Here is a 27,616-nt window from a genome sequence, read left to right on the forward strand (position 1 = left end):
ATAATCATGACAATGTGTGTGACAGTAAGTTCAAAAAAAAAAAAAATATATATATATATATATATATAACCTGTATAAAAAGATGAAACCAAGAATCTAGTTATAAGTAGTAATTATTGTTTGTGCAATTGTTCTAATGTCCATAGTGATGTTAGGTTCATAATTAATTCTGAAATTTTCACCAAATAAATAGGATTGGCCATGGGCTTAATGAGCTTTTGCAGTAATATACTTAAAATTTTGTCAGTTTATCACACTATCTCTAGGTTTGAAATTTCATATTTTGAAGATTCCTTATCATAGTACACTCACTCATATTGCTTTATGATGCTTATGACCTACTTCTTGTTCTTGAAAAGCATGTTTAACCTGCTCTAATTGAGGTCTCAATTGGGGTCCACTTTCAATGAAGCTAGGATGAAATATCTTGGCTTTCTTCAACATACTTTGTATATTCAGATTAGACTAAACATTTATTCATGGCTCTTTGATGCTCTCTAATTTTTAGCAGTAAAATATTGCTCATGTAATATTAGGTTTGCTCAGCTAATTACACTATACTGTTGTTTTGTATGACTTACCAATCACATCCTTAGACATTAATAACACATTGTCTTGAAAAAAACAATACCAAAGTTAAACAGTTTTGGTGTGACCGTTGTAGACATCAAAATTTTATGATGTACTCACAACTGTCTGATTGTTCAAAATAAAATATTTGTGATCAAATCAATCTCCAACTAATGAGGTGGAAGATTGGCAAATGAAATCAAGCCACGTAACAACATCAAATAAGAAAGCCATATGGCAACATCAGAAGAAAAAATCTATATGGAAAGTTCTTATTAAATGGAAGACTAAATTAAGCCCATAATTAACTCTCAATAAATGCTGAGAGAAAATTCTAAATTAAATACGATTGAGTTGCCTAAAAATAGAGGTTTCTCATATGAAAAATGGGAAAACACTTAGAGAGAAAACGCTATAGACATTCTGCCAAAATAGAGAGTCATCTCTAAAGTTCACAAGAATTTTATTGTTCATCAAGGCCTATTCCTACTTCTTCAATTCAAAGTGGGGATTCTACTTTAAACTAGTTCGAGATCAAGCCAATGACCTTCGCATCAAATCAAGGACATTCAACTATTCATTCAACTAGGAGACATCAAAGAATGATTCAAGATCAAGCTTCATAGCCCCTTCAGATCGTAACGTTTCTTGGAGATTGAATTGGAGGAATTTATTGAACTCTTTCATTGTAATGATTCATACAGAGGATTGTACTCACATATATACAAATAAAATACAAGTTGATTATTTGTTACATTATTTCGTGATCGTGTGATTTATCTTTTATGAAATTGTGTGTACAACTGTAACAAATTGTTTATTGAGTAGGGCTGTAGCAAGCTAAGATCCAAGAGGAATTCTTGAGGCATTTTCAAACTAATTTTTCTCCACCTGACAAAAGGTTAGATATGGCACCATTGCCATATCTATAACTGTCTCTTTGTGTATTCTAAAAAATTCGCTTTATTTTTTCTCCCTGTTGCACTGTTTCTTTTCTACAAGAGAGAGTATAGAAGCAATGTATGTAATTCTTTGATTGTTCATACATACTCTGTAGTCTCAAACCTCTAAATCTTGATTCAAAAGAGAAGGTGAGTGAGAGGGTTATTGCAACTATAACCTATCCCCTTGACGAAAATTTTAGTAAATATTTTGAAACTACTACATTTGATTTTTCAAAATCCAAATTTAATTTGAAAATTAAATTCAAGTTCTTCACATTTTGTGCAACTCTGTTGTATGGGCTTGAAAAGAATCATGTTTACTTTGTGGAAAATTGTGTGAAAATATGTAATCGATTACATGTGCGGTTTGGGCAAAACCATAACTGCACTTTACCTCAGTTTTGCAGTCAAATGTACGGCGTACAAATTGTGGTTTGCTCAGTTTTGGGATGATAATTTTTCAAGATGTTATGGCCAATTTCTAATTTACTATTAATAATCATGATAGTGTGTGTGACTGTGTGACAGTAAGTTTTAAAAAAAATATATAACTTGTATAACAAAAAAAGTAACACAAATATATACGATTATTCTTTTGAGAATATCCCCTCTTATCTAATATTTTTTCTGTTTTGTAGTCATGCATTTTTTTAATTAGTTTTAATTATTTCTTAGTTTAATTATTTAATTTTTTTGGACAAGAAATTTTAACTTTTGAGATTTTGGGTTTTATTTTTTATTTATTTATTATGGTACTAAAAGTTAAATCTTTTGAATTTTGGTTTATCTACTTAATCTTGTGCTTTTCGGTTACAAATGTGAGATTTTGAGAAAATTTGTAACTTTTAATTTGGTTTGGTTGCTCTGAAAATGGATGAAAATGAGATGAATTGAGTTTGAATCTTATGTTTTATTTTTCTTTTTGTGGTATTTTCCTTCATGGTATACAATCTCACTCATAGCCGAATGAAGAAGATGGGTTACTAAGTTAGATTTGTGTTGGTATATGCTTATGAATTTATAGGAGAAAGATGACTTTCCATTTTGATTGGCTGTGAATTGGAAGAATTATACTACTCACCAGTGGCATGGAATCTTTACTGGAGCAATTCTAGAGGTTCTAATTTTGCTAAAAAAATAATATTAATAAACAAAAGGTAGAGCTGAGCTCTCATATTATTCAGCTATTTTGTGGGCGAAAAGTGAATGAGATGGAGCAACAAATGAATTAGGAAATCCTTTTGCTAAAGGAGGAGTTGGCAAAATCGAGTATGAATCTATCATAGTAGATGTTTTTGAGAAATTAAACTGTTGAAGGACAAGTTGACGAGGGTGAGGCGAGGAGCGATAAGTTGGAGATGAAGTTGGGCTTCCAGAGATGTCAAAGTTTTGGTGCAAAGGCATTGCTGCTTGACCTAGCAGTGTTGATTAATGTATCATGGTATTTATTCAATAGGTTGGATGAACATTTTGCTTTGTCTTTTCTTTTGTTTTTCTTGGTGAAAATTTATAAAATAAATCCTTGGTAGGACTAGTGCACAGTTATAACTTGTGGTATGGTGAAAGGAAATCTCTTTACTTTTGGGTTTTCTTTTTTTAGTATTTGAAATTGCGGCAACTAATTGAAGAATGAAATTCTGGTTTGGAATGGTAAAATTTTTGAATTATTGTGTCTCATTTATAGATAACTTGAGAAAAATAAATTTGGAGTTGACATATGTTTGTTTTAACATAAACATAATAATATATTATAAACATAACTATATGCACCACAATGTGCGAAAAATAGATGTCCTACTGGAAAGGATGACTTTCATTTAGTTCAACCATGATCCTTCCATAATGGCATTGTATAGGAAGAAAGTATCAATTATTATATTTGAAAATGTCCAAATTTTATATCATAATGACGTTTTAAATAAAATTGAGTAGGCCCTAGCTTTCTAATAAATTTACTAAATTCTCTAAAAAAACAAATTGGTGTATAAAACACTAGTAGTAGGTGTGTTCGGGTGATTAAATGTTCATCGGCTGTGAAACTGTTGTTTATTACAAGCCAACAACAATGGAGTTGGGTGGCACACCCAAAAAAAAAAAGAAAAAAAGAAAAAGAGAAATTTAGACCCTACGTGAGTTTGTTAAAGAAGTTTTTTAAAGAATGAGGGGGAGGGGTTTGGAGGAGTTTGGAGGGGTTTGGACTCCCTCTAGCCCCCCAATTTTAATTCCCCCAAATTGGAGAGATTTGGAGGGGGAGTAGAGTACATAAACTATTGACCAAGTAAATTACCTAATTTACCCTTATTATATTAACAAAATTACACAAGGGGAAGGGCTAATTACTCCCTTCCCCCTTACTAATTTTAAAAATATCCAAATAAGGTGGAGGTGAATCATTCTCCTCTACTCTCCTCCCCACTACTCCCCTTCCCTCTACTCCCCTCTATTCTCCTCCCTCTCTAAACTTCCAAACAAGCCATTAGTTTGCTATAAGAATATCCTAATTTGGTTGCTATCAACCATGATTGTTGCTTTGAAAAGAATTTTCTATTATTCATATTATCCAAAACTCTGAAGTTTATCTTTTAGACTTCATCTGCATTAAATTATTCTACCACTCAATATCCCTAAATTTTGAGGCATACCCATCAAAAATTAGGTTCTTTATGGATTGAATGATAACAATGGTCAGCTCTTTCAAAAAGCATTTGCTATAACAGTTTTTATTATTACATAAAACTAATTATTTTTCCATTCTTTAACATAATATGATTAAGTTAATTCTTTTGGATTGCATTGTGGTATAACTTAATTATATTGTTTGAAAGTGTTTTTTGTGTGAATGGAGGAAAGATATGTTAAAATTTAGGTTTTTCATCAAGTTTGGGTTCCTGAATATCATACTTTTGCATATGTTAGCATATTCACCCAGCTTGAGGACCTTTCTAAGGATTCTAAGATTCGAGTATTTGTTTAAGGTTAACACTATTCGTATAATAAATTTTTATTCTTAAATTTCCTTCTTTCACACATGATGGATCAAAAATGGAAAGGAGCAGAGTTGAGAAAAAATTAATTCAGTTTTGATTACATGTTGAAACATATATGTAAACACATACAATAATATAATGTCAAACATAACTATAAGCACAACCACAGAATGAATTGATACCTTAATTCAATTCTAATATCGTATTTCCAAAAATGAAAATTCTATTAACATTTATTAATTATAAAGTATCAAATTGAGTAATAGAGTATTAAACCAAAAAAAAAAAAAAAAAAAAGTAACACAAATATACACAAGTCATAAAAAAAAAAAAAAAAAAATCATGAGACTAAACTAAAAGTATCACAAATATATACAAAATAATAATAATAATAATAATATTAAACTTTTGAACTTTTGATTTTTTGAGAGTGTGAGTGTGAGATAGAGAAGTAAATAAAGTTTTGAACTTTTGATTTTGTATTTAACCAAAATGAAGCCGATTTTAATGTGAAACTAGAATGCATTATAGTGTGGTTTTGTGCGGTTTTCTTATTATACACCGCACTCTGTACCGCATAGTGTAGTGCGGTGAAGTGTGGTTTACTACCGCTTACAGTGTGGTGTGGTTACTCTATTTTGTCGGTGTTTGGTTGGTTTGGGTGTGGTCTTACCGTTTCAGCGGTTTGGTGAACACCCCTAGTCCCAAGCATTGTTTTAGTTAAATAGCAAATTGATATTGTTTGTACCATACTTTAGCATTGAATATGTTCAAGTTGTATTTTAACAATTTTTATAGTCATTGTTCCCTATTTTGGAAATCTATCTAACAATAGATGTTGCTCTATACTCTCTTATGCAGGGGAACGCATGAGTGCATTGTCATTATTAGATCGTGCTACTATTATGTATCTTCTGTTGCAACCATGGGCTTCTTTCCCATGGATCATGTCACTTTGCAATATTTGAAATTGATTGGCATATTTTCAATCAATGGGCAGGGATTATTCTTTTGAAAGTAGCCCCACTTATCTAATATTTTTTCTATTTTGTAGTCATGCATTTTTTTTTATTAGTTTTAATTATTTAATTTTTTTTGGCCTTCAGGAAATTTTAATTTACGAGATTTTGGGTTTTATTTTTTTGATTTATTATGGTGCTAAAAGTTAGATCTTTTAGTACATATCAAACAGAACAAACAATAATAAATCTGTATACAAATAAAACAAATAGAAATCTGTAAAATAAATTAGAAAAGTTTACAATATCGATGTGTATATAAATGAAAAATGATTATGGTCAAGGCTCGTATTTGACATAACTTTAAGATAGGTTTACATCCTTACAATTGATGGTTTGAGGCTTTTGGTCGCTTGTCTCTCAAGATATAATGATCACAAAAAATAGAAGAAATATATCAATCTAAATAATATAGTGAACAAAATCGTGTCTCTTTCTCTCTGTTTAACTCTATGCAAAAAAAAATATTTTCAGCGGGCGAAAGAACTTTCATTTATGAATGAGAGACTGTATACACCTCATATTTCACTCATTAATAACCATTAGTCTCCGGCCTCAATGATGAGCTCGACATACGTCAACCAAGGGTAATTAAAGTGTTCCCAATAGTTCGAAGGTAGACATAACTCAAAAGTGCTTAAACTTTGAAAATAATGTTGAAAAATGACTTTTGCTTAGTATTTTGGCCATAAATTTTGAACCTCAAATAATTATTTGTTAGGGTCATATTTTATGTAATTGACTAATCTTTTGACAAAATGCACTTTACTTGTAATTTGGTAGATTTAAGATGGGTTTAATACATCAAGAAATATGTTGTTCAAACATATCAAGTGTTTGTATTAAAAGACATGAAGGTTAGTCCAAGAAACAAGCAAAGAAAAGCTGTTTACTAAGTCTCGACAGATAGCTTGACAGATATCTGCTATTGAGACTTAATGTGAAGCTTGATAGATAGCTCAATAGCAACTCGATCTATCGAGATTTATGATTTTCAATTTTCTAGATCTGAAATTCGACCTAGGCTTATGTATTTGTTTAGGGTTTCTTTTTCACAACCCTAGACATTTATAAGGCTTATTTTAAGAGTTGTCACACACGGATGAAAAAACTAAGAGATTTATTTTCTTTATGAGAAGCTATTGCGTTTGTATGTCATAGGGTCTTGTAACCAAGTGCTTCCTGATTTTCATTGTTGATGAAGTGAAGCACTTTGCAGCCAACAATATCGTTCAAAGTTGCTGGAGTTAGTCATGTAATGAGATCCGTGCAAAGGGTTAGTTATAGATTGGAGATTTGTGCATCAAATGAAAGAAGGCTATTACAAGATCAAGTTCAATTGGGTACTGAAGCGAACGTTCAACTGTAAGTTGGTATTTTGAGATAGGCCAAGGTAGTTAGTAAGATTCCTTATACTTGCAACTGCTTAATTATTGATTAGTGAATTCCTGAGAGTGGTGATCTTAAAATCATCCAGTGTGGTTTTTTCCTAGTAAGAGGTTTTCCTCATTTATCAATAAATCACCATGTCAAATTATTTTCTGCTGCATTTAGTTAATTTGGTGATTTGTTGGTGCCTTCACAAATTGCATACAATTGAACCTAATTAATCAACTTGGATAATTGAATTAATTAACTGGGTCAAGCTATCTTAACCCAACATTATTGAATGTGATTATTTTCATTAAAAAGTAAACATCCTGGACTTTAATTTGAACACAAATTTTGTCTATTTCGGATTTAGAGTAAGTTATGGATATTTGAACTTGGGCCAACAACCCAATTAAGTTGGAGTTCTGTGTACGCACACTCACAATCCTGCATGCGCACCTTGAGTTCCAAAATTTCTTATTCTTATATTTAGTGCCCAAATCTTCAATCTTTGGGTTGGGCCACCCCCTACACCCTCAGGAACGTCCAAAAGCCTCTAAAAGGCCCCTAAAACCCTAGTTCACTTGTATAAATACCAACCTAATGCCTCAAATAAAAAACCAAGCTAGAGATAGTTCATTTTACCTTCCATGTGTTATAAAACCCTATTTTCTATACTCTAACCTCACACACAGTAGTTTTGCACGTTTTCTAAGTATTCAGAACTGTGGACGCCCCAAAAAAGGCTTTTGGTTTGCCGTATATTGGGTCCTTGGCGACATGACTCTTTTGTGTGCATGTGTTTCTAGGGTGAGGTGTGTGTGTGAATCTCTTTTTCTTATTTTATGTTTAGGAGTTGCCATCAACCATTGGTTTTGTATTAAGTGTGATTGGTGACCTATTTTTCTAATTCATTTTAGTTACCTAATTAACTAAAAACCAATTCGAGAATAATTAATTAATTAAGGTAAACCAAAGTCTCGAACCAAGGATCTTGGACTTGAAAGTTTGGTTATGGGTGGGGAAAGTGTTAGGCACCCCACACAGCCGATCCAAAGGATAATGCCCCATTTTAATTTTAATTTCAATGTTAACATTTTAGAGAAATAATTAGATACTTGGCATTTGGTTTTTGAAAAAGATTTTGTACACACACACACACATACACGAACATGTGAGTATTTATTTACATATAACATATAATATGAATATTCATGACAAATAATTATTTACAAGCAAAACATGTGAAGTAAATATACTTCACATGTGAGAGTTACTACGTTGCAAAGATAATATGTAATATAATATTTGATTATTATTTATTATATATCCAACATGTGAATATGTACATAAAAAAAATAAAATATAAGGAAGGAAAAAAGTCACCTTTTAGCAAATTTATCCTCCAATTTCTCATTCTCATGCACAAACATAAAGAACCAAAACATTAAAGCAAAGGTCAAGGGGGGATATTTTAGCTTGATTGGTGTCTATTGGTTCAATGGAAATAAACCATAGACACAAACCTCAAAAAGAATGCAATTCCAAAAGGTTTAAAACAAAGCATACAAAAAAGACCTCAAAACTTACTTTTGTAAAGATGAGCAATTTTTTTTAGGAAAACTCATAACTCTTAGAAAAGTTTTATTTTGAAACTAAGTTTACGCTTTTTATGGGAAAAAAAGACCTAAAAAAGGATTCTCTTGGTTTTACATGAAAATGGGGTTTCCTTTAATGAAACAGCATATAGAAAGTGCTAAAAATGAAAACATTTTTATTAACAAGACTCTAAAGAAACTAAGCTTTTAAAGTTAAAAAACCTTTTGGAAACCTACCTTCTCTTTTTTGAGAAAATGAATCATCAATGTTTTTAAAGAGAACTTACCCAAAACTTGATTTTAAAACATTTGGAAAAAGGGTTTCATTTGGAAAATGTTTAAAACAAAGGGAAAAACAAGCTTGTTTGGAAAAAAGAAAAAAGGCTTTTGTTCACTTTTTAGGGTAGAACACTTAAATTTTAAAAGGGGAAAAGTTTTAGATTAAAACTACTTTTTTCTTTTAGAGAAAGTTTCCATGTTCTTTGAAAAGATACCGAAAACATAAATCAAAACCATTTAAATAAGGATTTTTGAGAAAAAGGGTTTCAGCTTTTGTTCTTTTTTTTTTTTTTTAATGTAAAGGAAAAGATCCAAACAAGGTTTTGAAAATGGAGAGTTTAAAAAAATGCCCCTTTGGAAGGCATTTTTAAGAAATTAAAAAGAAGCTTTCTTTTGAAAAAGATTCATTTTAAGAAAAAGGGATGGCCATTGGAGTCTCTCTCTTTTTCTTTTTTTCTCTTTTTCTTTTTTTTTTTTTTTTAATTTTTTGAAATCACATTTTTTATAGGTTTGCTTACCTAATCTATTGCTATTTGGTAATCTAGGGTTTATGGTACTAGCTAGAGAGCTAGCACCCTTAAAACCTTTTAACATGAGAAAGGGAATGTGGAAGATAAAGCAAACTCAGGGGTAAAGTGCATAAATTAAAGGAGAACAACATTTAAAGACTTGAATGTATGGGCAAAAATTTGAAGAATTTAAGAGCAAGACATAATGTAAAAGCTTGTATCTAAAGGAATTTAAGAGCAAGACAATAATGTAAAAGCTTGTATTTAAAGGAATTTAAGAGCAAGCCATAAAGTAAATGGATGGTTTTAAAATTCTTTTAAAAGAAATTTCTCCTAAATAAACCTTAAATCTTGTCACATCCAAGTTTATGGGTTCTCTTCCATGTTGGGAAAAAGGAGTCATAGGGACCTTCCATTTTCCTAGAAGCATACCCGTATTGTGCTTAGGAACAAGCTTTATAACCCATTTAGGAGAAACCCATCTATGACATCTTCCCACTAAGGTTGGCTATGCACGAGGAAATTCCTCCATAAACTTCTAGTTAGAAGATGAGGATTTATAAAAAATGTTTGGTTTATAATCTAAGGGATTTAAAGAGAGAGAGACAACAATGAAAAAATGGATAGAAAACATTTTTACAAGTATAGAGATAGCTTTAAAGAATAAAGGGAAAGACAATAAATACACAAATAGAGAGATATAAAACAATATGTAAAGAGACAAAAAGGATTAGTGATCAATATAAAAATATCATTTCAATAATATAAAATGATGTATTTTACAGAGAGAGGGGGGGGGGGGATGGGAATGGTGATTTTTAAAAAAAGTGGTCACATAAAAAAATGTCCAAGCAAGATTTTATCAAAAAATATAAAATTTGGAAAAGTTTGTAGGGCCACAAATTCCCTCCAAAATTAACAAAGTTAATTAGAACAAATAGTGAATATATATATATGTAGGGTCAAGATTTGTTGCCCAAGCCCAAAAGATTTGAAGTATGAGCTCAATGATCCCAAAACAATGAATTCGTAGAGAATGGGTGAAAGAGCTAGACTGATTGTGAGTTAAACAACGTTTTATTAAGGTTCAACAGATGAATCAGTGTAAGAACAAACTTGAAACTTAAATAAATTGTTGTCCGAAGAGATGAATTATTATTTGAAAGGCTAATACAATTCTTAGAACTACAGTAAACTCTCTTTTTTTTCTTCTCCTCTCTTTTTTCTGTCCCCCCTTCTGTAAGAGGTCTCTTACATTTATATAGTTTTCTTTTAGACTATCTTTATCGTCCACTTGTCTTCATCTAAACGTTCACTTGAGTATACGTCCCATCAAATATCTTCATCGATTCTCCATGAGTGGCAGTAGTTGAGATTGCACTATTCAGAGGTCTTCTCCACATTAATGTGGCCAGAAAAGTTGCTGCAGTACATTTAATGTGGTGGTAGCAGCTTTTTCTTTAGATATTTCTCCGTTCTTATCATCTCCATACATGCCCAAAGTTTATCCTTATCATTAGAATCGCTAGGAAGATCACCTGAACCTCTCACGTATTTGTTTGACCGAGACTTGTTATATCCAAGGAGAATACACTCTTCGGACTACTGACGCTCTCTTTGGAATATACTCCTCGATCATTTCCAGGCATATCTCTCCCACATGGAATTCTTCTAAATCATTTTCTTCTCTTCGGACACACCTTAATCTTCAAATATGGCCGTAGGCCCAATACATAATGTTGGGTTTTTACCCCCACAATATATATTAAGAGGATTCAAAAAGTTAGTTATGACTTCACAAAATGTCAAAAATACCCCTAATCTAATTAGATAATCTTTAATTAAAAAAAATAAAAAATATGGTTAAAATTATAATTCAACAAAATAAAAAAATAAAAACTACCAGAGAAACTTTTTTCTTAAAAGTTAGCACACTTTCTATTTCTATTTAAATATATCTCACGCACATTTGATACAATTTTTTCCTTAAAAACTAGCACATATAAAACCTAACAGTTTACTCTATTTCAAATCCTAAATTTTAGTTTCTTAAAAATCCCTTCCTGTGTAACCTCACTAATAATAGATAAATTCAAATTGAAAAATTACATTAAATTTAAAAAAAAAAAAAAAAAAAAAAAAAAAAAAAAAAAAGAGAGAGAGAGACTCATCGCACATGTAGAGGGCGTGTGATAAGGCTAGTATATATTAAAAAGGCTTAGAAAGTTAATTATGGTTTCAAAAAATGTCAAATATACTTCTAATCTAATTAGATAATCTTTATTCTTAAAAATAAATAAATAAATAAAAGAGTTAAAGTTGTGATTCAAAAAATTCAAAAAACAAATACTAGAGAAACTTTTCTCCTAAAAATTAGCTCACTTTCTATTTAAATGTATCTTAAGCACGTTTGATACTTTTTTTTTTTTCTAAAAACTAGCACATCCTAAATTTTAGTTTCTTAAATTTTTTTTTCCTGTGTAACCTCACTAACAATAAATAAATTCAAATTGAAAATTTACATTAAACTCAAAAAAGAAAAGAAAAGAGTCTCATCACACATGTAAAGTGCTTGTGATAAGGCTAGTATATATGTACTAGCTTTCGAACATGCACTCATGCACATGCTCAAAGGTTCTTCTATTTTCTTGGGTAAAAGTTAATAATTTGCATTCATTATACTTTGAAATTGCTACATTTTTCCAATCATAAAATACCTAGAGGTGTGATGAAAAAATTACTTCATTTTTTTTTAAAATGAGAGTTTTCAACTTTTTTTTTTTTTTAAATCCTAAAAGACAGCCATTTGGTCCTAAAAGGTTGCTAGTTATTACACATCCATGACCATAATAAAAATTTCAAATGCTAAAGACTCCCATGTTGTAAACTCAGAATATTTTTTATTCAATTTTTTTAAATAGTAGTTATGTAATTATATTTAATCCTAAAAGATAGGCACGTAGCCTTTGAACATGCACTCATGCATGTGCTCAAAGGTTCTTCTATATCCTTGGGAAAAAGTTAATAATTTGCATTCATTATAATTTGAAATTACTACATTTTTCCAATCATAAAATACCTAGAGGTGTGATGAAAAAATTACTTCATTTTTTTTTTTTTAAATGAGAGTTTTCAACTTTTTTTTTTTTTAAAATCCTAAAAGGAAGCCATTTAGTCCTAAAAGGTTGCTAGTTATTACACATCCATAACCATAACAAAAATTTCAAATGCTAAAGACTCTCATGTTGTAAATGCATAATTTTTTTTATTCAATTTTTTAAAATAGTAGTTATGTAATTATATTTAATCCTAAAAGAAAGGCACTTAGTACATATCCATAACTAAATTTTAGCATGCTTAAAAAAGCTTTAAAAAAAAAACACTAAGAAGGGCTATCAACGTTACCATTCCTTTAATTTAGAAAAATAAATGTATTCTTTTTTTTAAATACATGTGCAATGAAAGGCACAACAAAGAACATTATTAAATTTCATATGGAAGAGATGTGATTGAAAAAAAATAAGTTAAAGTGTAACAATTTCAATAAATTGAAAACGTAGTGTTACACAAATTAATAAATTTAGGCATATATAGGTAGGATATTTACAAAAAATGTTCTTTAACAAATGTGCATGCTATGCAATCTAACACTTCACTCATCTGAATTCATCCAATGTGCATGCTACGCAATCTAACAAAATTGTTGATATGTCACCCTAAAAAAATACAAAAAAAAAAAAAAAATAGAGAGTAGGGCTTAAATGCAAGGAAAACAACATACAAAAATAGTAGTAGAAAGAGAGAGCACCAAATATACACTAAAATAATGAGTCAAACTAGATAACCACAAAAAAAATAGACAAATCAATATATATCATTCCCACTCTTTTAAAAATACTCATTAATTAGAGAAAATTTTAAACACCCATCAAACTGACCAAATAAAATAAAAGAAAAAGAAAAGATAAGATAATAATATGTAAAGGATAATGATGAAAAGATAAGATAATTTTGTAGGTAGTATTTTACGTGGAAGTTAAAAGATTTTTTTTTTTTTTTTTCCTTTCAAACTCTAAATCACGATAAGATAATAAATTCCAAAACCACAAACAATGCTAAAAATATCAATTTGAGTTTTAAAAAACAAATTTGAGTTCAAATAGAACTCATATATGAAAACATGAATATAAGAAAACCACGTGAATGTAATGTTTATCGGGTTTTGATACTATTGCTTATTATAGGGTGACAACAATGGAGATGAGTGGCTACAAAAAATAATAATAATAATAAAAAGAAAGAAAAGAAATTTAGACCCTACGTGAGTTTGTTAAGAATCTTTTGATCGCATGAATCCTTAATTTTGGTAGACTTAGTTGGCGGGAGAAAGACCATTATTTGTTCTCTATCAACCTTGATTGTTGTTTTGATAATTTATTTGTCAGTTGTAAGCCTGTTGTCATTTTTCCTTAACCATACACGTTCTCATATGCTTTAGGCTAATTTGCCATTCCCAAAATCTTTATACCTAAATACTGAAATCAATAGCAACATATTTGCTCCTGTTACATAACTATACAAATAATTTAAAAATTGTTGAAATTTTTAATGGTTATTGGTCTTCTCTTTGTTTGTGTACTTCATTTTCCTGCCTCTTATAAACTTTATTACAAAATTTTCAATAAATATTTTGTTTTTGTGCTCATTGCCTCAGGCTTGAGCAATAACTGGATGACCGAATGGATAGCAAATTATAAATTGAAATACATTTCTTCAATATTATCAGTGAAAGTTCTCTAAACCAAGCAATTGCTGGAAAAAGGACTTCTGAAACTCCAAGTAGACCTCAAAAACATCTAATAAATCAAGGAGAAGGAGATATGACTATCATCCAATCCCACTTTATTTTGTAACTTTGTTCACCCGTAGGGGCAGTAGAGAAAAACAGTAAACCAGAATCCTTAATTTTGGTAGACTTAGTTGGCGGTAGAAAGACCATTATTTGTTCTCTATCAAACTTGATTGTTGTTTTGATAATTTATTTGTCAGTTGTAAGCCTGTTCTTTGTCATTTTTCCTTAAACATACACGTTCTCATATGCATTAGGCTAATTTGCCATTCCCAAAATCTTTATCCCTAAATACTGAAATCAATAGCAGCATATTTGCTCCTGTCAAGAATGCAGTATTTAAAAAGAAAAAAAAAATTACATAACCATACAAATAATTTAAAAATTGTTGAAATTTTTAATGGTTATTGGTCTTCTCTTTGTTTGTGTACTTCATTTTCCTGCCGCTTATAAACTTTATCACAAAATTTTCAATAAATATTTTGCTTTTGTGCTCATTGCCTCAGGCTTGAGCAATAACTGGATGACCGAATTGATAGCAAATCATAAATTGAAATACATTTCTTCAATATTATCAGTGAAAGTTCTCTAAACCGAGCAATTGCTGGAAAAAGGACTTCTGAAACTCCAAGTAGACCTCAAAAACATCTAATAAATCAAGGAGAAGGAGATATGACCATCATCCAATCCCACTTTATTTTGTAACTTTGTTCACCCGTAGGGGCAGTAGAGAAAAACAGTAAACCAAAGTCTTTACCTTGGGGTATGTAGCTATATTTATTTTCATTATGCAGTAACAACATTACATTGCTTTATCCTCAGCGTTCATAATAACAAGAATTTCTAAACTCAAAATACTGTACAGTGGAAAATGTACTCAAAATACTATACACTGTTTGCCACAGCTAATAAAACACTGCTTTACTAGTCTTAGTCTTGGGCACGTCTCAACCATTAGTTTGCTAGCCATGTATACACTGTCAGCAAACCAGTCTGATCCCCAGTAAAAAAGAGGCTCCCAGGACCTATTTGAAGAGTCTGGACTTCTTGTTTTGCAAATAATCTGCCCCTGTCAGTGAATCTAAAACAAAAATCACTAAATTAGTCAAATCCAAGAGGGAAAAGAAGAAAGATTTTTCACAAAGGGAAAATTGCACTCACGTTGGCAGTTCATAGAGGTGGACAGATTTATCACTACAAGAGCAATACAGGATTGGTTTAACATCCGGATCGGTCATCCTAGAAAGTGCAAGGATACCCTGTGCCAAGAAAAATCATGCCATCCAATTAGTTGACACTTTTGAAAAACTAAGGCTACAGTCTCCACAACATGGCAATGCAACAAAATACTACACCTATTGAGTTTCTGACATAACAGTACAATTTTGCCATTACCAGACCAATTAATAACACTGCTCAACGAATGTAGCACACCTCAATTATTTAAGGGGGGAAGCAAATAAGAAAGTAAATGAAACTAATTGTGGTTCAATAACTTACTTGTTCTTCACTGTGAGTATAGATTACTTCCAAGCAGCCATCATCAGTAGAAGCCCAAACTTTTATCGTGCAATCCAATGAACCAGAGAACAAATACTTATCCCAGCACATGAGAGACTTCACAACATCATCATGCCCATTCAGTGTCATAATACACTGCCAATTTTCATGATCCCAAACCTGAAACAAAAAATAAGCACAGAAATTAATTCTTTTTTTTTCCCCTCACATATCTCAAAACATAAAATATGATCGTTGTGCACATATAAAGAAAATGACAACTACAACTAAAAAAAGAGGATCTTTAATCAATTAAAATCATATCAGTATCACAACAGATATATAGTGCTAAGTTTTATAGAATGGAACTCAATTAATCAATTTAAGTAACTTAATCAAAATACATGAGGTAAGTACATCATATTAGTTTTATGCAAGATTTGAAAAGGGGAAAAATTGATCAAGAACAATACAGAATCGCTAAAACAAAAGGTCAGCACCATGTCTAAATGAGATACCATCCAATCACAGTCCTTCCAGTATAGCAGAAGCAAGTAAAGCAGAAGAGAGCACCAATGATCTTAATAATCAAGCTCTCTTCAAATACTAACTACTCATAAATAAAAGATAGAACAACAGGGGGAAAAAATCTTAAGGAGAAAAAACTAACCCTTATTGTATGGTCCTTGGAACCTGAGTACAGCCTGTTGCCTCCTCCAACAACTAAAGATGTTATACCATGTGTGTGGCCTTTAAGGGTTGCAGCAAGTTGAAATGTAAGATTACTTTCGCAAGTGCCTTTCCATGCCAAAATAACACCGTCCTGCAATTGTAAGTAATAATAAATTAATTTCGGACCAACTTTAATAAGAATATAAATTATGTATGGAACAATGGTGTAAAAAGCAAGTAGGATAAAACAATGCTGAAAAGTGAATGGATTTAAGGACAGCATATAACCCACATGAAACACTCAACACCAAAATCTAGCAAGACCCTGAGCATCAATATGGGATTTTTTTTTTAAAATAAGTAAAAGCGAATGGCTTTAACAGTATCATCTTAGCCCTGGTTCAAACCGGGAACCTCTAGTGTGTGAGACTAGCATGATAACCACTACACCAACCCCAAGCGTCTGCCTTGGATGGCACCTCACAATATCATAGTACATTGAATAACAACAAATAAGTTCTTACTCAAACAAGTAAAAAAATTCTGAAAGGAACAAAACCCTGAACTCAACATTGCTCAAATTTAATCCTCTAGAAAGAATAAAAGCTAGTAAGAGAACACAAGAATTCTAAACTATTAGAAAAGTGGCTTACCTCTACCCCAGCAAAAAGCAAATCATTAACAGATTCCAATGCATTGACTTGCCCAACAGGTCCGTTGAGATTGTATTCAGCACCAGATTCAGTATTCCACACCTGCAGCATCATCAACATGCCAAATCGAGGTCACATCATGAACTGACCAAACCCAAAAAAACTTCAATGTGGCAACAAAAAAATTGGAACAAAACATCACTCTGTTTTAAGCTCACCTTCACAACATTTGGCAGGCCAACAAAGAGCCATGGGCCCTCACTACAAACAGATCCAACTTCGCTACCGAGGTTAATAACATTAGCACATTGACCAGTATGGCAGTCCCAAAGCCGAATTGTTCCGTCACTGCTACCTGAACAAAGCTTGTTGCATCTTAGAGGAAGTGCAATTCCGTTGACTGCCTGTTATCAAAAAACTCAAAAATATGGTTTTTCAGAAACAACTTGCTCTATCTAGGATATAATTTCTATAAACCAACAATATCTTTTGGTCTTCTATCAATTGTCATTTATGAATCCGATTGTAAAAATAGCAGTGAAAGATATAATGCTCCATGTTCTTATTCAGGAACAAATCAAATTTCTATAATCTAGATATCATGAATGGGCTATATTAGTATTCAAATGATGAAACAACTAATTAGGCTAGCCTAGGCCAAGTTTAACTTCAGCATAAACTGAATTCAGGTCTCATTATTAAATTAGATTCCAAATTAAAAAAAATACACACCAAAATCTTAATGGAAATGGAAGAATAAAGTTCATCAAACACAAATAGGTACCTTGCTGTGCCCTTGAAGCTCTGCCAACCTTTTGAACTTATCCCCACGAAACCATGAGTGTAGGTAAGGGCACTGATCACCATAGACACACGTCCCTTGCACCCAGAACTCACAAACCATTTCTGCGGTTTTCTTAGGAACATGCTCCAGAGGCTTTTCTTCAACCACATTCTCCAGATTAGAATCACTTTCAACAACAGAACATTCTGAAGAACTCTCAGAAACGCTTTCTGGCGACTTCTTTTTAATATCTTCCAAGTCTGATTCAGACTTCCCAGGAACATTTTTGGAAGACTTGTGGTTAACAACCTTCTCCTGAACATTTTGTGAATTCCTAGGACCCCTTCGCCAAGTATTCGAAACTAAAGCGTTGCTGGAGTGAGGGTAGTAAGGAGTCTGCCTGGAACGGTGAATGGTGGCCACATCAGGTGTTTCTGAATGGGCAAACCTACATGGGTTTTTAAGGCATCTACCACTGAGCCAAAATTTGCATATCTTGTTGCTGCTGTTGTTTAAATGCCCTCCTCGTCCTGCTCCTAATCGATCAAAAACAGAACTTTCTTTACCCTGTGGCCCTCTTCTTGCAGTATTAATCTCCATACTATAAACACCCAAAGATAATAGGAATAGGAAACCAATGAATAAAGCGTTCCACAAAGCGAAGCAGCCAAAAACAAAAACCACTCTCTTTCTTCCGTTGAAGAAGATCCAATTCCAAATCAAAAAACCCTACTGAAATCAAGAAAATCAGAAACCCATGAAGGATTTCAAATTCTCTGTTCCGCCGAATCAGAAACCCTACTAAAAAATAAAGAAAATTCCCTGTTCCGCAGAATCAATTCCAAAGAAACATGAATTTTTCTAGGGACCCAAAAGAAACCCTAGAGAAGAACCTTGAAATTGTGCGAATGAGGCTTTCAAGCAATAACAGCTTATAGAAAAAACAATCCAATTATTCCAAAATCCCTTATCAAATACATAACAAAATACAAACTTCCAAAACCTAATCGCCGATCCATCGGCAAACCCTAGAGAAATTAACGAACATTGTCTAAGGCTGATAATAGATTCGATCATTACAAAAGTCGGTGCGATCATGGCTAAAGAAATTCTAAATCTAAATCTAAATCTAAATCTAATTGCAATAGCAAACCTGAGAGACTTTGAAAATCGAGCCGCCGAGATCTTCGTTCAATCAGAAACGATCTCAAATCGCCGATGGGAAACAGAGGAAATTAGGGTTTGAATTTTGAAAAGTGAGAGAGAGAGAGAGAGTACTGAAAAGTAAGAGTGGCGGTGTCTATTTATATGGAAATAAGGTTGCCCTTCCGACCGTTGGTATTAATTCGAAAATCCTTTTTTTTTTTTTTTAGGCTCTTAATAAATAAGGCAAGCTTTTTCTTAACATTACTTTATTTAAAATTAAGAAAAAGCTCACGTTTTTATTTGAGGCACCTAGTCTCGAATGTGTCTTTTGTTAAAGTAAAAGTCCAATGTAAAAGTAGGCTATCTAATTAAATTTAAATATATGTGTGTAGAATTTAATAATTAAAAAAGTAACAATGTTTCTATTATATTGTTTAATGTGAGGTTTCTTAATTAAATTTATGATTATTTTGAATTTAATGACAACATTTGTTATGTCATACTGTTTGATTCAATCATGTATTTAAATTTATTTCATGATGTAATACACGTATATATTGTAAATTTGTAATTTAGTGTTACTCATAATTAAAAAAGAGTAATGCTAGAATATAAACTTTTTTACAAAAAAATTTACAAATTGTTGATGTTGTAAGTGGTTATTAGTAAATGAAAAAGTAATGTTAATAGCGAATCTAGGTGAAAGCTAATATGAAATTGACCACATCAACCGTTTGTAATTAAAAATGTTATAAAGTAATTTATGACTATAGCATTACTCATTAAAAAACTCTCTCTCTCCCCCTCTCAATTCATTTCTAAGTTCAATAGTTTATCTTTTCTAATTTTTCCCATTAAGTTGGGATGAGATTAGATTTGTAAGAACACCAATTTCACCATCAATTATAGATTTATAGCTTTAGTTAATTAGACACTTTTGATCAAGAACACCAATTCACCAATTTCTAATAATGTCTAAAATGCACAACCCATATCTCCACAAATATTTGGCTGGAATAACTTTGTACAGTCACACACACACACACACACACACACACATACACACACACACACACACAACAACAACAACAAAAAAAGGGAAAGATAAAAAAAGTTTCTTTCTGTGCCCCAAAGCATTCAATAAATAGAATTTAAAAATAGAGTCAGAGGAAGTTTCTTTGGATGGCTTAGGCATGGCAATGAAGAATTAGAATTGCCACAATTATAAGAATCATTTGGTAGTGCTTCTTTGGCACTTAAAGCAATGTAAAGAGCACATTAGGCGCGTGAGTTTAGTTCTTCTTGTATATATAGAGCTCCATGTCTCCAACTACCGCTAACATTTTTGTGAGATGACATGTTTTGTTAAAAAAAAAAAAAAAAAGGCAATGTAAAGGGTCAAAAGGAGTGTGAACCGATGATTTGAGAAAAAAGATGGCTCAAGTCATTATAGAATGTACAAATTTATTCAAGTTTACCACACCATGTACTTAAAAATGTGCAACTGTGGAGTTGATTTAATAAAAAGTTTTGCATGCATTGAATGCCAACACAAGTCATAGAAGTTGGATTAGGAAGCTATTTGTGTCATATAGATGTTATGAAATGCAATGTAATGTCCATTTGGCATGATTAATTTTGCCAATTTATTTTACTATTTAGCTTATTTTTGCTACTATTTATAGGTCTAAATGTAAAGGGTCAAAAGGAGTGTGAACCGATGATTTGAGAAAAAAGATGGCTCAAGTCATTATAGAATGTACAAATTTATTCAAGTTTACCACACCATGTACTTAAAAATGTGCAACTGTGGAGTTGATTTAATAAAAAGTTTTGCATGCATTGAATGCCAACACAAGTCATAGAAGTTGGATTAGGAAGCTATTTGTGTCATATAGATGTTATGAAATGCAATGTAATGTCCATTTGGCATGATTAATTTTGCCAATTTATTTTACTATTTAGCTTATTTTTGCTACTATTTATAGGTCTTACTGCACCTTTTGATACTATTCATAAATTCCACTATACTATTTTAACTAATTTTTACTTTTATCTATAGTACTTTCAACAAAAAATTTTCAGTTTCTGCAAAATAAGCGGATTCCAAATAGACTCTTAGTTTATTATGAAATCCAACGTAAGAAAAAAAAAAAAAAAGGAATCAAATGTGACAAAAGTACAGTTATAAGTGATGTTGGTATTGCCCAATGTAATAATGAAACTGTCAAATTTGAGAAAAAAAATAGGATACCACTGAATGTGACAAAAGTAGAGTTAGATGTGATGTTGGTACTGCCAAATGTGATAATAGAACCATCAAATGTGAGAAAAAAAAAATAAAGGAACCATTAAATGTGATAAAAGTATTGTCAAATGTAATGTTGGTACTGCCGAATGTGACAATGGAACCATCAAATATGAGAAAAAAATAAGAGAACTACCAAATGTAACAAAAGAATTGTCAAATGTGTTCTTGGAATTACACTATATAAGGAGAGAACCAATATAATAATGAAACTGTCAAATTTGAGAAAAAAATAGGATACCACTGAACGTGACAAAAGTAGAGTCAGATGTGATATTGATACTGTCAAATGTGATAATAGAACCATCAAATATGAGAAAAAAAACTAAAGGAACTATTAAATGTGACAAAAGTACTGTCAAATGTAATGTTGGTACTGCCGAATGTAACAATAAAACTATCGAATGTAAAAAAAATAAGAGAACTACCAAATGTGGCAAAAGAATTGTCAAATGTGATGTTAGAACTACACAATGTGAGGATAGAACTATCAAATGTGATTAAAAAAAAAAAAAAAAAAAGTAGCCACCAAATGTGACAAAAGTACTGTCAAATGTGATATTGGAACTGAACAATGTGAGGATGAAACAGTCAAATGTGAGAAAATAAAAAAAGGGAACTACCAAATGTGACAAAAGAACTATCACATGTGATGTTGGAACTGTACAATGTGAGAATGGAACTTGATAAGGCTCAAAAATTGGTAGGCTGAATGCTTCGGGATTTGATGGCAGTTGGATGACCTAAAGAGGAAGAAAGAAACTATTAAAGGTGATCGGGGTTAACTAGCCAAGGACATTCCGACAGTTAAGTCAGTTTTCTTTCTAGAACTTAGGTATTGTAAGTGTTTGAATAGTGAAAAACGTACCTTGGTCTGATGGGGTTAGGTCCCTTTTATAGAGAGTTCTTGAGTGGGTCTATTTGTTAGGCTCCACTACCATTGTGGGAGATTTGCGGGCTTAGTGGGAGAGTTAGAGTAGATTTCAGGGAACTCACCCCCACATCTTGGAATAGCAGAACATGGTCCAATTACTTTGTATTTGTAGAAAATCCTTTGAAATTTGCTAAGTCTTGAATGGTTGTCCATGCCTTCTCGTGTCATGGACAACCAAATTACTTTGGATGATCATTGAACCCTTGGACAAAGCTTATTCATTTCTTGTAGTACTTTTTACTTGATTCCCTTTCTCATGAACTAACTTGGATGTGGTTTGGTCATGGACAACTACATGGACGAATGGAGTGTGATTCCGCTTGCCATCAAAATTGTCAAATGTGAGGAGAAAAAAAAAAGAAAAAGAAGGGAACCACTGAATGTGACAAAAGAGCTGTCGCATGTGATGTTGAAACTATACAATGTGAAGATGGAACCGTCAAATATGAGAAAAAGTAAGAGAACCACCAAATTTGATAAAAGAACTGTCACATGTGATGTTGGAACTACATAGAATCATTAAATGTGAAGTTTTGGTAACCTGGTATAGTAGGTTACCTACTAGTGGATACCGTACCCCCTTTTTTTAGGAGGGTACGATAGAATTACCCCTATATATATATATATATTTGCGCGTGTGTGTGTGTGCGTGTGCGTGTGTGTGTGTGTGCGCGCATGTGTTTTCACTAAATAGATAAGTATCTTTAGTAAAAACATTCTTGATTTTGTAAATGCAAAACTTTTATTTTGTTTTAGAGAATTAGAGATATGGATATTATATTTATATTTTTTTTTTTGGAAAAATGCTCACACACCCCTTGAACTTTAGAGTAGTGGCCAAAACACCCCCCCCCTCAACTTTTATATTGGCCAATTTACTCCTTAAACATTCAACAACTGCCAAATCAATACATCAGTTAGTCTAATGTTAAAACACTAATGGAAGTGGCACATGACACTCATGTGAACTCAAAAAAAAAAAAAAACACAGTCCCAATTTTTATTTATTAATTTTTTTGAGATAAAAAATAGAACAGTCCCAAAAATTTGAACGTGATAGAAAGAAAAAAGATGAACAGACTAGTAGAGAGAGAGAGAGAGAGAGAGGCAATAGAACTAGAGCCACTAACGATGTGTCGACGCCTAGTTCTTTATCCCGCCATCGTCTCGCCGTTTGATTTAGAACTTTGCCTCAAATCTTCTTCAAGATTATAAAGAAGCTTCTAATTATTTCCTTCATGGGCCAACAACATGTGAGTTAAGCTATAAAAGACCCCTAGCTAGGGTTTATGAAATAAAATGTTGATAGGGTAACATTGAAAGATGGGGGAGGAATCAAGTCTGGGAGTTATCATAAGAGATTCCAAGAGTGAAGTTGCAATGGGGCTATGCAAGTCACTCCCTGCAACTATATGGTTTTGGAGATTGAAGTTATGGTTGGGGAAACTAGAATCCTGCTAGTGAAGGAAATGGAACTTTAGCAAGTTATCATCAAGTCAGATTCACTCTCAATTGTTCAAAACATTTTATCAAAGGAAGTTAGTGGGGAAATCGGCCATCTTGTCCATGGAAATCTTAGTCTTCTGGATTTCTTCAATAGCTAGAAGATCAAACACCTAAAAAGAGACTATAACAAGGTTACACATGAACTTGCTCGTTTTGCTAGATGTAATGAGACTTGCAAGGTTTGGAAAGGAGTTTCTCTCTCTCTCTCTCTCTCTCTCTCTCTCATATAATGATTTATAAGCTATTGTTAAAGTTCCAAACTTTGCTTTGAGTAAAATTCTTATATCAAGAGTTTTAGAAATTTAAAAGATGTTTCATTATTTATTTTAATAATCTACCCTAATTTTAGAGATTATGCCAAGTGGACGCCTTCTCATTTTTATCTTTTATAATTATTTTTTTACCCTTTGTTTCTCTATATATCATATGGATCATAATGAATTCATTAAAAGTATCAACTTAATTTGCTCAAAATGAAGCTTAAGGAATTTATTTATGTATTTTAAATTATTTTAATAATTTATTATGGATTTTTGTTATAATAAAAACTTTACTCTACACAACATACTTCGTTATATAACTTAAAATAAATATTTTTCTTACGTGTTACTATATATTTTAGTGTTCAATTTTAGTTATATTATTGAAATATTTGATTTTGTTTATATATAATTTTGTTAGTGACCCATGTATCTCACAAGTATAATTTTTTTTCTTATAACAAGTTAACGAATGATTCAAACATTGTGTGTAAAAAGAATTAGGCAGTGCCATGTCTCATAAGACTTATATATATATATATATATATATATATAAGACTTAAGACATTTTACACATTTTGATCAAAAAAACACTCACATCAGTGGGTGTAAAATTGTGCATAAATGCATAAGTACTACAGTAACCGTGCATATATGCATAGTTACTGTAGCTCTTACATTTGATATTTTATTATGTTCTCTTTCCACCTCACTCTCTCTTTTTCTCCTTGGTCTGACTCTCACGTCAAGCTGTCTTTTCCTCCACTGATCTTCACTGCTCTCTCAAGACTCGCCACAGCTGTGCCACCGCCGATCACCTCACTTACCGCTGCTCATGCCGATCGTCGCTACTTTCGCCAATCGCCATTGCTATCTTTTTTCTCGATTTGATGGTTTTGGGATTTTGATCAGTGGGTTTTGATGGTTTGCTGCTTCGCTGCTCTCTTGAGTCTCGCCACAGCCATGCCACTACCGATGACCTCACTCGCTGTTGCTCACACCGATCGCCGCTGCCTTGCTGATTGTCGTTGCTATCTTTTTTCTTTGTTTGATGGTTTTGGAATTTTGATCTCTGGATTTTCATGGTTTTGATTAGTGGGTTTCATGAATTTGATTAGCCGGTTTTGATGATTTTGATCAGTGGATTTTGATTATTTTGATTAGTGGTTTTGGGATTTTGATGAGTGGATTAATGATGGAGGCTGGCTTGATGATGGTGGTTGTATGGGTTGATGATGGAGGCTGGTTGATGAACGTCGTTGCTTTGATCATTGATGGTGGTTGAGTATTGAGTCAATAATGAATATTTTATTAAATAAATATGTAGAATAGACAAACTGATCTGGGTGTTTTGTAAAAGTGAGCGTGTAAAATAGAAAAATTATGTTTTTTCTTGTAAAATAGATAGAAATTATGCATCTACTAATGGAGATGCTCTTAGTGTTTACTGTTTACACAATTGTGTTGTCACATCATTGCACTTATTTATTTGTAATAAAACACTAACTCTCTTATCTTATGGTTGTTAAGAAAATTAGTTTTTGTTAATTGTTTATATAAATGGCTCATTCTATTTGGTTGGGTATTACTAATTATCAAATTCTATAATAAAAGATTGACTTTATTATAAGAAAAATGAAATAGATTAGTTAAATTATCAATTGATCTTGGATATAAAAACTTAATAAATAGTTTTGCTTTTTAAAAACAAGAACAATATATTTTAAATAAAAATTATATATGATTTTTTTTTTATTTTTTTTTATTTTTTATCTTTTAGAATTGAAAATGGCTGTTTAAACTTGTCAGCTTAAGCCCCAAAATATCTCGAGCCAACCCTAAGTACAACTTCTATACTTTAGACTTACCTTTTTTTGTGTATGTTAACAGTAATTTTTTTAGTCCTAAAAAAGTGTAATAAAATCAAAATTGATTCACCAAAATACTGTAACACATAATCCTAATTTAAAGAACAAAAATTTATAATTCTAAAAATAGTTTTTATTTATTTATTTATTTTAAATTTATGAGTTATGAAGGTGTAGTACATAAGCCAAGGTTGCCCTCTAACCATTTTTTTTATGCTTGAAAAAAAAAAAAAAAAAAAAACCTATCAAAAGAAGATTAAAAAAATGAAGAGACCTTCTATGTTATAATTTTTCACAACAAATATTAGGTGATAAGTGTTACTAATTCTTATTTGAATTACAATTAAATTGTTTTTTTACCCACAATAGACCAATAAATATGCCAAATATTATTTGTTATGAAAATGTTGTAAAAACATTTCTCTTAATAAAGGATTTTTTTTTTTTTTTTAATAACAAAGCGGATTCTTTTCTGAAAAGTTAAATTGGCATTTTATTTTTATTTTTATTCCGACTTGCCTTCGGTTTCTAAACCCGTAATAAAAAATAAAAATAAAATAAATAAAGGTAATTTCTTTACCGACCGTTAGAATTTAGAAATCAAAACGAAACCTAGTTGAGTTCCAATTTTACAAACCCTCGTTGAAAGATTGTGAAAAATGTATGCAGGATTGTGGGAGAGAGGCCCATTGCTGGGCAAAGGAGCATTTGGGTCTGTGTTTCTGGCCAAACCCACATCCAAGTTTCGCTCTTTTCCTTCGTTGATGGCAGTGAAGTCAGCGGAGATTTCTGTCTCTGCTACACTTCAGAAGGAGAAACAGGTTTTTGACAATGTTCAGGGCTACCCTTTTGTCATTCACTGCTTTGGTGAAGACTCCACGGTTGAAGATAACGGTGACATGGTTTATAACTTGTTGCTTGAGTACGCTTCTGGTGGAAGCTTGAGAGATTTGATTCACAATTCTGGTGGGTGTGGTTTGCCTGAAAGTGATGTCAAACGCTACACCAAGTGTATTCTAAAAGGGCTTAATCATATTCATGGATGTGGGTATGTACACTGTGATATCAAGCCTGAGAATGTTCTGCTTGTGAATGTGAGTGCTAGTACTACTGATGCTGCTCATTTTGTGGCCAAGATTGCTGATCTTGGGTTGGCCAAGAGGTCATGGCAGAGGAAGAAGATGAGGATGGACTTGAGAGGCACTGCTTTGTATATGGCACCTGAGTGTTTGATTGAGTGTGTGCAAGAGCCTCCCTCTGATATTTGGGCTTTGGGTTGCGTTGTTTGTGAGATGTTGACTGGGAAATCTCCTTGGGATAGGGGAAAAGAGTTTAACAAACGGGATCTGTTCAATCTTATTTCTGAGGAGCGCGAATTGCCTGAAATTCCAACTGGGGTTTCAAGTCAAGCCAAAGATTTTCTGAAAGCGTGCCTTGTAAAGAAATATATGTATAGGTTTACTGCTGAGATGTTGATGGATCACCCGTTTCTTGACGGACTTGGTGATGAAGAAATACCATCTGTTACCTGTGTTTCTGGGACTGATGAGGCCGATTATGAGGTTTTTTGTTTCTCAGAAGATTATGAGTTAAGCTGTTCTTCTGGTGATTTGAGCTTGCTGCCTGATGATGGTATGGCGTTATGTTTTCCTCCTTCGCAAATTGATGAATTGGGAGAACATTTGGATGGGAGATCAGATGAAAATGTGCCTGTTTTAGGCCAGAAAAGGAAGAGGGTTACATGTTTTGATAACCGTATATGTGAGAGAGCAGCACGTCGAACTTTGAAGTGCCCTGCTTCTACCATACCTGCTGTTGGAACTTAATTGTATATTCTTACAATATCTGATGAGAGTATA

General features: G+C 32.1%; 2 protein-coding genes across 5 annotated transcripts; one reads left to right on the forward strand and one right to left on the reverse strand.

Annotated features, from left to right (window-relative positions):
* Positions 1–14,773: 14,773 nt before the first annotated feature.
* LOC112031757 (zinc finger CCCH domain-containing protein 48) lies at positions 14,774–19,023 on the reverse strand. Of its 4 annotated transcripts, none has more exons than XM_065767309.1 (8): positions 18,889–19,023; positions 17,736–18,336; positions 17,170–17,355; positions 16,952–17,053; positions 16,297–16,449; positions 15,627–15,806; positions 15,288–15,385; positions 14,774–15,207 (listed from the first exon to the last, which is right to left on the reverse strand). In XM_065767309.1, the coding sequence occupies exons 2-8, from the start codon at positions 18,333–18,335 to the stop codon at positions 15,081–15,083; spliced, it is 1,446 nt and encodes a 481-aa protein (XP_065623381.1). In that variant the 5' UTR covers position 18,336; positions 18,889–19,023; the 3' UTR covers positions 14,774–15,080. The 4 variants fall into 4 exon arrangements, 3 of the variants coding, with proteins under 3 accessions (XP_065623381.1, XP_065623382.1, XP_065623380.1); XM_065767310.1 differs by having other exon boundaries at positions 17,736–18,005; positions 18,045–19,023; XM_065767308.1 differs by having other exon boundaries at positions 17,736–19,023.
* A 7,336-nt stretch (positions 19,024–26,359) lies between these two features.
* Positions 26,360–27,601, forward strand: LOC111994673 (mitogen-activated protein kinase kinase kinase 20). Its single transcript, XM_024026560.2, has one exon. The coding sequence runs from the start codon at positions 26,417–26,419 to the stop codon at positions 27,581–27,583; it is 1,167 nt and encodes a 388-aa protein (XP_023882328.2). The 5' UTR covers positions 26,360–26,416; the 3' UTR covers positions 27,584–27,601.
* Positions 27,602–27,616: the final 15 nt, after the last annotated feature.

The sequence above is a fragment of the Quercus suber genome, unplaced genomic scaffold (genome assembly GCF_002906115.3).
Source record: "Quercus suber isolate HL8 unplaced genomic scaffold, Cork oak 2.0 scaffold_792, whole genome shotgun sequence".
NCBI classification, from domain to species: Eukaryota; Viridiplantae; Streptophyta; class Magnoliopsida; order Fagales; family Fagaceae; genus Quercus; species Quercus suber.